Genomic DNA, 9,155 nt, shown 5'->3' with positions numbered 1-9,155 from the left:
ATTTATATAATTATTATAATAATATATAATGTGTATTATTTAAAATGTGTATAATTATTGTAAATGTTAAATAAAATGTGAAATTATTATAATATGTATTATATATGTATATATGTATGTATGAATGTATTATATGTATGAATATATTATAAATTTATTTATATATATTATGTATGTATGCAATAAAGATAATAATTATTTAAAAATTAATGCATATTTTATTTATTAAAATGATACATAATATATAATACATAATTTAGTTAATTATAGATAAAGTAAGTTATAAAGTTTAATAAATTATTTTTAAACAATCATATTTTAATAATTTTATAATTCTAATTATAAAAGTAATTTTAAATTAGCATTAAGGTATGCTTTAATTAATCAATTTATATATATTTTAGAAAAATAACTATGATTTTATTTTATTTATATTATAATATAAAAATTAAAAGTGAATATTATTGTATTTAATCAAATAGAAATTTCAAGTAATATCATTCATATTTCTATACCATATAAAAATATTATTATATATGACATACGTTTTTATAAAATAATTCTATATATAAATCATATTGATTTCTTCGTAATAGCATCAAATATATTTTTCAATAAATGAATGAGAAGAATGAAGAGGATTCAAGGGATTTTTGATGTACAAGGTGATAACATTAATACTAAGAAAAAGGGGAGAAATGGTTACAAGTTAAACAAAATATGGAAAAATGTGACTGAAGGGAATGACATCCTTTAAATGTTTGGCATTACAGACACTCGTGCAGAGGACAGTACCAGAGGGGAACAAGAAGCAAATCTTGGCTACACAAGCAAAATGTCTACACGAGGAAAGAGACCAGCTTCTCCAGGATATGTTCAACCAACTAAACATCAGAAGCTTGATCAAAAATTTATTTTTCCTCAAGAAAATAATTATAATGATAATTATTTCTATGGTAAATCAAACAGCAGCAATTCCAGTAATAGTGATGTTTTTTTTAAACAAAACAAAGAAGAAGAACGAACAATTAACAGAAAAAATTCGGACTATTTGGATAATCAAGAAGTTAGCATGGAAAATGCAGAAAACAAATCATGTACTGATAGTGATATTGAAAAATATAAAATATTTTGCAATTTAGGAAATGTTAAATTGAAAGAGCTTAGAATTATATTAGAAGATATAAAACATATGAATACAAGACATAATACTAAAAGTAGAATGAAAACATTATTATCAGAAACTGATATTTGGGAAGTAGAAAAAATTCTTGCAAAGAAAGAAATAAAAGGTGTGCCAACTTATTTAATCAAATGGAAAAATTGGGATTTAAAATATAATACTTGGGAACCTGTATCAAATTTAATAAATTGTTCAGATATTTTAGAAGAATTTGAGAGAAATAGATTACAATTACTTGAAAGTTTTAAACGAAAAGTAAATTTTTATCCAAATAATCAAGATATTGAAGAATTCTTAAATTATCTTAAGCGTGGAGGAAAGACATTAACATCAATTTCAGTTGAATCAAATACAATGTTCATTAGTATACTCAAATTTTTGAAACAAAAATATGTCAAAAATAGTAAATTGGAAAAAGTTATAAAACATGATATTCTTCGTATGTTAATTATTGATTTAAGGAAGAAACAGTTAAAATCTTTAGAAGATTGGGAAAATGAAATGAATATTATTACTAAAGGTAAACCATTAATACGAGTAGAGAATATAATAGATTTGGAAGGAGCACCTCAAAATTTTTATTATATAGAAGAATATCTACCTGGTAATGGAGTCATAATACCTGATGATCCACCTATTGGTTGTGAATGCAAAACTTGTAATTCCAAAACAAAGTGTTGTTTTGCTCAGGATGATGGATTATGTCCATACACTTTGAAACATAAGATTCGAGTTCCACCTGGAACACCGATATATGAATGTAATAAACGATGCAATTGTGATATAGATTGCATTAATCGAGTAGTGCAGCGTGGCACCAAGATGCAATTCTGCATTTTCAGAACTGCCAATGGACGAGGATGGGGTGTGAAGACTATTAAAGCGATTAAAAAAGGGAGTTTTGTCACACAATATGTAGGAGAAGTAATAACAAATGAAGAAGCTGAAAAACGCGGTAAAGAATACGATGCCGCTGGTAGAACGTATTTATTTGATCTTGATTATAATGAATCTGAAGAACAGTGTCCATATACTGTTGATGCTGCTATATATGGTAATATTTCTCATTTCATTAATCATTCTTGTGATCCAAACTTAGCAGTTTATGGTGTTTGGATTAATTGTCTTGATCCAAATCTTCCTAAACTTGCATTGTTTGCAACGAAAGATATTAAACAAAACGAAGAAATTACATTCGATTACATGTGTCAATCGTCAAAGAATAGTGAAAACTCTATAATGCAACGTGCATCAATGAAAGAAAATTTGAATGTATATCCAGAATTTCAAGAAAATGTACAATTATGCTCAGAGACATCAGAATCCGACTCATCGAACAATAAAACTTTATGCAAATGCGATGCTCAGAATTGTAGACGATATTTATTTTAAGTTTTTTTTTTTATAAATTTATTGTATTAATATTTAAGTAAAATTGTATAAGCAAATAGTTTTAATTATTTTAATAATCTTCGGAAAAATGATGTAGACAAATGAAAAACTACTTTACTAAAATTAAATTTAATTTTGTTAATGATTATTTCTGTATTTTATGATTGAACAATATATATTTAGATTATATAATTATTTAAAAAAATTTTAAATATTTAACAAATTATTATTGAGAATATAATTTTTACAATTTTATATGTATTTGTTAGAAGTAATTATATATGTGTTATACTTTATATATTAATATTTTTCCTATTGATATCGAATTTAAAAAAGTTTAAAATAATGAAAATAATATTAATTACATATTCATAAATGTTGTCATAAACTCAACATTACAATATGTCTATTACTTATTATCAATATAAAATTTTTTATAATCAAATATGTTTAATTTTAATATGAACATTCACTATTTATTAAGAAAATATCAGTTAAAATTAAAGGATAATTATTTCTGTTATATGGTTATATACTTAGTTTAAAAACGTTGTCGTAGCAATTTAATATTGTAGCAATAAAATAAATTGCATTAATATATTTACATACCATCTTCTAAATATGTATGAAATTACATATATATCATGAATTTCAATAATGTTATATATCATTATATATCATCATTAATATAGCTTTTGTATCAAAGTTATCAATTTTATTTTTCACATATTTTATATGTAATTATTTACAATGTTTCTGTGAAACTATAATAATATATTAAAAATATCATTTTGCTAAATATAGCATATAATTTTTTCCTTAATTCACATGATTAAATTATACAAATTATTTATAATATATAATATTTAATAAGATATTTTAATATAATTTTATTTTGTGTTTTTGTAATAATTTTTAATTCTAGTTAATAAATTTCAATTATATATATATAATTGAAATATATGTATACATATATATATGTGTGTATATATATACACTATATATTATATAAAAGCATATTATTATAAAAGCATTTGAAAGCAGAATCTTTAATGTATTAATAATTAAAATCATAAATATTTAATATATGATTTATACTATTTAAAAAATATATTAAGAATATATTAACATATTATATTAAAAACAAGAAAATAACTTTAGAGATGTTATATTTTTTTATAAAAAAAAATTAATATATTAAATTAATTTTATTCATATTTTGACATTAAATAAATTTTAATTGTTCTATTATTAATATTTTGTACTTTAATTAAGTTCTAAACAGTTTTAAATCATTTAAAAATATGCATAGGAAAAAATGTTTTTTTGAATATAAATAAATAATAAATGTATATTATTATATCAACAATTAATTTGTATTTATTTCTTATGATTAATTCTAGTGATTAATTTTAATTTTTCTAATTTTATTTATTCATTAATAATAATAATAAAAAAAGAAAAAAATTTAAAATAAAATTAAACAAAAGTATTTTAAATCTAAAGTAATATCGATTTTTTTTAATGTACTTGTTTCAGGATATGCAAATGCAAAAATTTATAAATGTGATAATGAAAAATGTCCAAGACCAGGATGTTATATATCTGGAGGATCAAGCAAAGATGATTCGTTTCCTTGTTTACGTCCAGTTTGCTCTGGACGATTTCAACTCGTACGTCATGTATCCTTTGTTGATTGTCCAGGTCATGATATTCTTATGGCAACTATGTTGAATGGAGCAGCTGTCATGGATGCGGCATTACTTTTAATTGGTATATAATTAAAATTCTATTACATTATATTTATATTTATTAATAATTATTTAAAACATTAAAATCAATAAATATATTTATAGCTGGCAATGAATCATGTCCTCAGCCTCAAACATCAGAACATTTGGCTGCTATTGAAATTATGAAACTAAAACATATTGTAATTTTACAAAATAAAATAGATTTAGTAAAGGAAGCTCAAGCAAAAGAGCAATATGAACAAATTTTAAAATTTGTACAAGGTATTTCTATCTCAATAATATTTTTAAATATTTTTTAATATTTAATTTTAAATAATATTTTTATTTTATGTTATTATTATATTAAATTATTATGTTATTAAATAAATTTTTTTTTTTTAAATTAGGTACAGTAGCTGAAGGAGCACCTGTAATACCAATTTCTGCACAACTTAAATATAATATTGAAGTCTTGTGTGAATATATTACAAAGAAAATTCCAGTACCTTTAAGAGATTTCACTTCAGAACCGAGATTAATTGTAATTCGATCATTTGACGTAAATAAGCCTGGTTGTGAAGTAGATGATTTGAAAGGTGGTGTTGCTGGAGGAAGTATTTTAAGAGGAGTATTAAAAGTATGTTATAAATAATTTTTTAGTTTTACTTACTATATAAATATAATTTCATTTATTTCTATTTTTTAGGTGGGTATGGAAATTGAAGTCCGCCCTGGATTAGTATCTAAAGATAGTGAAGGAAAATTGACTTGTCGACCTATTTTTTCACGAATAGTATCATTGTTTGCTGAACAGAATGAACTTCAATTTGCTGTTCCTGGTGGTCTTATTGGTAAATAAATTTAAATATTGAATAATAAAGAAAATATATTTGAAGAATATATATAAAATTAAAAATAATTGATAATATATAAACGATAAATTTTAAGGTGTCGGAACAAAAATTGAACCAACATTATGTCGAGCTGATCGTTTAGTGGGTCAAATTTTAGGAGCTGTAGGAGCTCTACCTAAAATTTTTATTGAACTTGAAATATCATATTATCTTCTTAAACGATTGTTAGGAGTGAGAACTGAGGGTGATAAGAAAGGAGCAAGGGTAATAATTATAAAATAAATAATATAATAAAAATATTATATTAAAATATTTTTTTTTATAATTATGAAATATTTGACAATAGGTACCAAAATTATCGAGAAATGAAGTCCTATTAGTAAATATTGGATCATTAAGTACTGGAGGTCGTGTATTAGCTACGCGTGCTGACTTAGCTAAAATTAGTTTAACGAATCCTGTGTGTACAGAAATTGACGAAAAAATTGCATTATCACGTCGTGTTGAAAAACATTGGCGTTTAATTGGTTGGGGTCAAATTTGTGGTGGACAAACTATAGAACCAGTTATAGATCGAAAATAATTTCATGATTATTAAGAAGATTTAATATAAAAAATAAACTAAAAATAATTTCTACAACGTGAAATGTTGTTTGAAATCTTTATAATAAAGTATGAAATATACATAATTTATGTATTATTTAATATATTACCTGAAAATTTTATTTTAAATATAAATAAATATAAAATTTATAAATAAGGTTTGTAAAATATCAATTATTATTACAAAGTAAATATTTTTCAATATATTAACATAAATGCTTGGTAATTGATTAAGTTAATTAACTCTCTTTTGTTTTGTATGTATAATATATTTTTTAATTATTTTTATTTTATATAAAAATAAATAGAAAAAAAAGATTAAATATTACCTAATTATATATTGCATATTGAAATATTTTATTTTAATTATGTTAAATTAGGTATAGATATATATCCTGGTTGAATATATGAAATTGACATAGAAACACATGCCAATAATATTGGTACATTTTCTGCATCTTGCATTAAACGATGCAATTCAATTGGTTGTATAAATGAATCATCTTGTCTAAAACAAAAAACAAAACATGATTAAATTTTATAAATGAACTTTTAATAAATTTTAATAAATATATTCATTGTATATATAAAAAGTCTAATAAAAATAAATTACCTTATTACAATTATTCTATAATGTGGAAGACCAGGATTTGCTTTTCTATAAGTTTGTGTATTAGAATAAACATTATATGAAATTTTATATTTATTTTTCTTTTTTCTTACAATTTTTTCTGGTGCAGACTTAATTATTTTAAGTTTATTAAAAACTTCTTCAAGACTATTTGCATTTTTTGATCCAACAAGAGGACTGCGTAATTGTCTGACTACTTGTATTTCATTGCAATCTTCAATTACTTCCTTTCCTATATCTTCATCTTCAATAGTGATTGTTTTTATTTCAAGCCATTTAGTTTTTAATTCTAACCATGATGATGTTCCTGGTAATATCTTAAATGATGATTGATAGACTTCATCATTAGAATTTGATATTATATTTGTATTTTTATGATGATTTTGTGACCAATTTCTCTGACATGAATCTGAAACTGATAGATTTCCAGCTATGCTACAGCGTATCGATGTATTTTCTATAATTCTTTGATGATATAATTTTCTTAATGGTAAGAAATTTTGATGATAATTGTGATAAAACTGGTTTTGAGTAAAAAAATCTCTAATTACGTTATTACTCATATTTGGTATTAATAAATTATTCATTTGCATTGATGTAAATCTGTTATGATGAACAGCTGTATTATGATTATCAAGAGCAACAAATACATTTTGATACGCATTTCGCCAATATAGATTTCTACTATATGTATAAGGCGATTTATTATATATAAAATTAGGATTAAAATTTGTATAGTGTTCATGTTGCATAGAAAAATAATTTTGCATGATAACATTGCGTACATTTGTTTCTAAGTTATGATCTAATATATTTCTTTTATTACTGTTGTTACTTATAGAAATATTGTATTGATGTGCATTTTGAATTGCATTATTATTTGCATTATTATATATTAAATTTTGATCAGATCGCAATTTTTTATCTACTTGTTGTAAATTTTTTAATTTTTCACTTTCATAATGATAAATTGTTTTAAGAGGTTTAATATTATGTGGTATGTAACCTCTTGATATTTTTATTGTAATCACTGATTGAAATGCAATATTTGGAATTAAATTTAATAAATCCATTCGTGTAATTGGTTTTGGTATCTCTTGGATTTCATCATCAGATAATTCTATCACCTAATTAAAAAAAAATTATAAATTTTCTTAACATTAATATTTTAATATTATATAATATTATTAATATTATTAATATTATACAATATTAACAATTATAAATATCATTATACCTCGTGTTTTGATTTTTTAAATTTATGTTTTTTTGAATAACATTCAGAATTTTTAATATTAGAATCTAAAATATCAGTAGTTGATAATTTATCTGTTCTTCTAGGTACTAATTTAACATTACGTTGTATACGCGATGCTCGCCAATTTGTTGATACATTATTTCTTTTAATATAATCATTCATTTGATTTGTAACAATTCTGATATTACTTAATAAAGTCTCATCTGATATAATTTCTACTTTGGATTTTTGTTTCTTTTTATCTTCATTTATATTTAAATTAGTATCCAACTTTTTTTCTTTTTTTGTATTGTTTTGATATTCAAAATTTATAGATTGAGTTTCAATATTTTCTACTGAACAAAGAAGATTTTCTATAACTTCATAGACACTATTTAATATATTTTTATCTTCTGTTGTATCTTGACAAATTTTTATGGAAAAATTGTTAATATTTGTATCAGTTTCTTTTGTATAATTAACAGATTTTTTACTATTATGTATATTTATACAATCTTTATTTTGTTCTTGAATATCAGTCATCCAAAGACCATTTTCAGGTTCTACAATAACTTTACGTTTTTTACCAGAATTTTCATCACTTTTTGCATTCTTTTCTGAATTATAAACAAAACGTTGTATACGATAACCATGTCGTATCAATTGACTATAAACTCTATATTCTTCCAATGAACATTCAACATTATCAATTAAAAGTTCATAAGCTTGTTGAATAGATAATGATACATCATTCCATGTAAGTTCTAAACAATTCTAAAATAGAATAATGTTTTACTTTTTTTATTGTATTCAAAAATAATTTTTGTAAATATTATTATTTTATAAAAATAATTATTTTGAAATAACATACAGTTTCTAAAAGAAATAATGCTTCTTCTGGTATTAAATACAAGGTACCACTTTTTTCCAAACCAAAACTACTCCAATCTTGACCAGAATATTTTTTTACTTTTGCCCTTTTTTGTGCAGGTAACCATTCTGCACTAGCTAATTGAGAAATACGATCTACTCTTTCTATGGCTATTAAATTTTTTCTAGTTATAATACCCTTTTCAATTTGCATATTTTGAAGCCAAGAATTATTTGGTTCAAATTGTTTCATTTCAGACTTTGGAAGAGTTTTAACTGATTTTTCATATTCATTCCATGCATTATATTTCAAACCTTTATTTTCTAACAATTCTTCTGCCCTGAAAGGTATCAATTTGTAAAAAAATATTACATTAACCTTATATAAAAGAAATTATTAAAAAAAATAATCAAATTTATATTATTAAAAACTTACGTTAACATATTAATAGGAATACTTTTTGTTCCTTCTGACATGATGCTATTTCTTTTAACACAATTTTAAAAAATATTTAAATTCAATCATTCATTACTTTGATAAAGTTCATTGATTTATTATGTGTATTGTTAAAACATGATAAAACACATTTAAAGTATTTATGAAATTTTTTTAAATTGTGTGATTAAATATAAAATCTAAATCTTTACTAAA

General features: G+C 22.3%; 3 protein-coding genes across 6 annotated transcripts in view; 2 read left to right on the top strand and 1 right to left on the bottom strand.

Moving 5' to 3' along the window:
- Positions 1–5,852, top strand: part of LOC102679385 (eukaryotic translation initiation factor 2 subunit 3, Y-linked-like) — an 8,473-nt gene extending 2,621 nt beyond the window's left edge. The window contains exons 1-8 of one of the 4 annotated variants that reach the window (XM_006620468.2): positions 617–665; positions 774–2,237; positions 4,115–4,348; positions 4,432–4,590; positions 4,716–4,945; positions 5,015–5,159; positions 5,257–5,426; positions 5,509–5,852. In XM_006620468.2, coding sequence (XP_006620531.1) covers positions 623–665; positions 774–2,237; positions 4,115–4,348; positions 4,432–4,590; positions 4,716–4,945; positions 5,015–5,159; positions 5,257–5,426; positions 5,509–5,745 — 2,682 coding nt within the window. In that variant the 5' untranslated portion in view covers positions 617–622 and the 3' untranslated portion in view covers positions 5,746–5,852. Of the gene's footprint in view, positions 1–616; positions 666–773; positions 2,238–4,114; positions 4,349–4,431; positions 4,591–4,715; positions 4,946–5,014; positions 5,160–5,256; positions 5,427–5,508 lie in introns of those variants that run through there. The other 3 variants (XM_006620467.2, XM_031512756.1, XM_031512757.1) reach the window with 3 other exon arrangements.
- A 161-nt stretch (positions 5,853–6,013) lies between these two features.
- Positions 6,014–9,145, bottom strand: LOC102679262 (protein PF14_0175). Its single transcript, XM_006620466.2, has 5 exons — positions 8,940–9,145; positions 8,505–8,844; positions 7,634–8,407; positions 6,379–7,523; positions 6,014–6,273 (listed from the first exon to the last, which is right to left on the bottom strand). The coding sequence occupies exons 1-5, from the start codon at positions 8,978–8,980 to the stop codon at positions 6,132–6,134; spliced, it is 2,442 nt and encodes an 813-aa protein (XP_006620529.1). The 5' UTR covers positions 8,981–9,145; the 3' UTR covers positions 6,014–6,131.
- LOC102678778 (TBC1 domain family member 10A-like) overlaps positions 7,921–9,155 on the top strand; it is a 4,351-nt gene continuing 3,116 nt past the window's right edge. The window contains exon 1 of the mRNA XM_031512834.1: positions 7,921–7,958. The gene's annotated coding sequence lies outside the window, so the exon portion shown is untranslated. The remainder of the gene's footprint in view (positions 7,959–9,155) is intronic.

The sequence above is a fragment of the Apis dorsata genome, unplaced genomic scaffold (assembly GCF_000469605.1).
Source record: "Apis dorsata unplaced genomic scaffold, Apis dorsata 1.3 scaffold_517, whole genome shotgun sequence".
NCBI lineage: Eukaryota > Metazoa > Arthropoda > Insecta > Hymenoptera > Apidae > Apis > Apis dorsata.
Note: the sequence above shows the minus strand (reverse complement) of the source record. Positions and strands in the feature narration are given on the sequence as shown.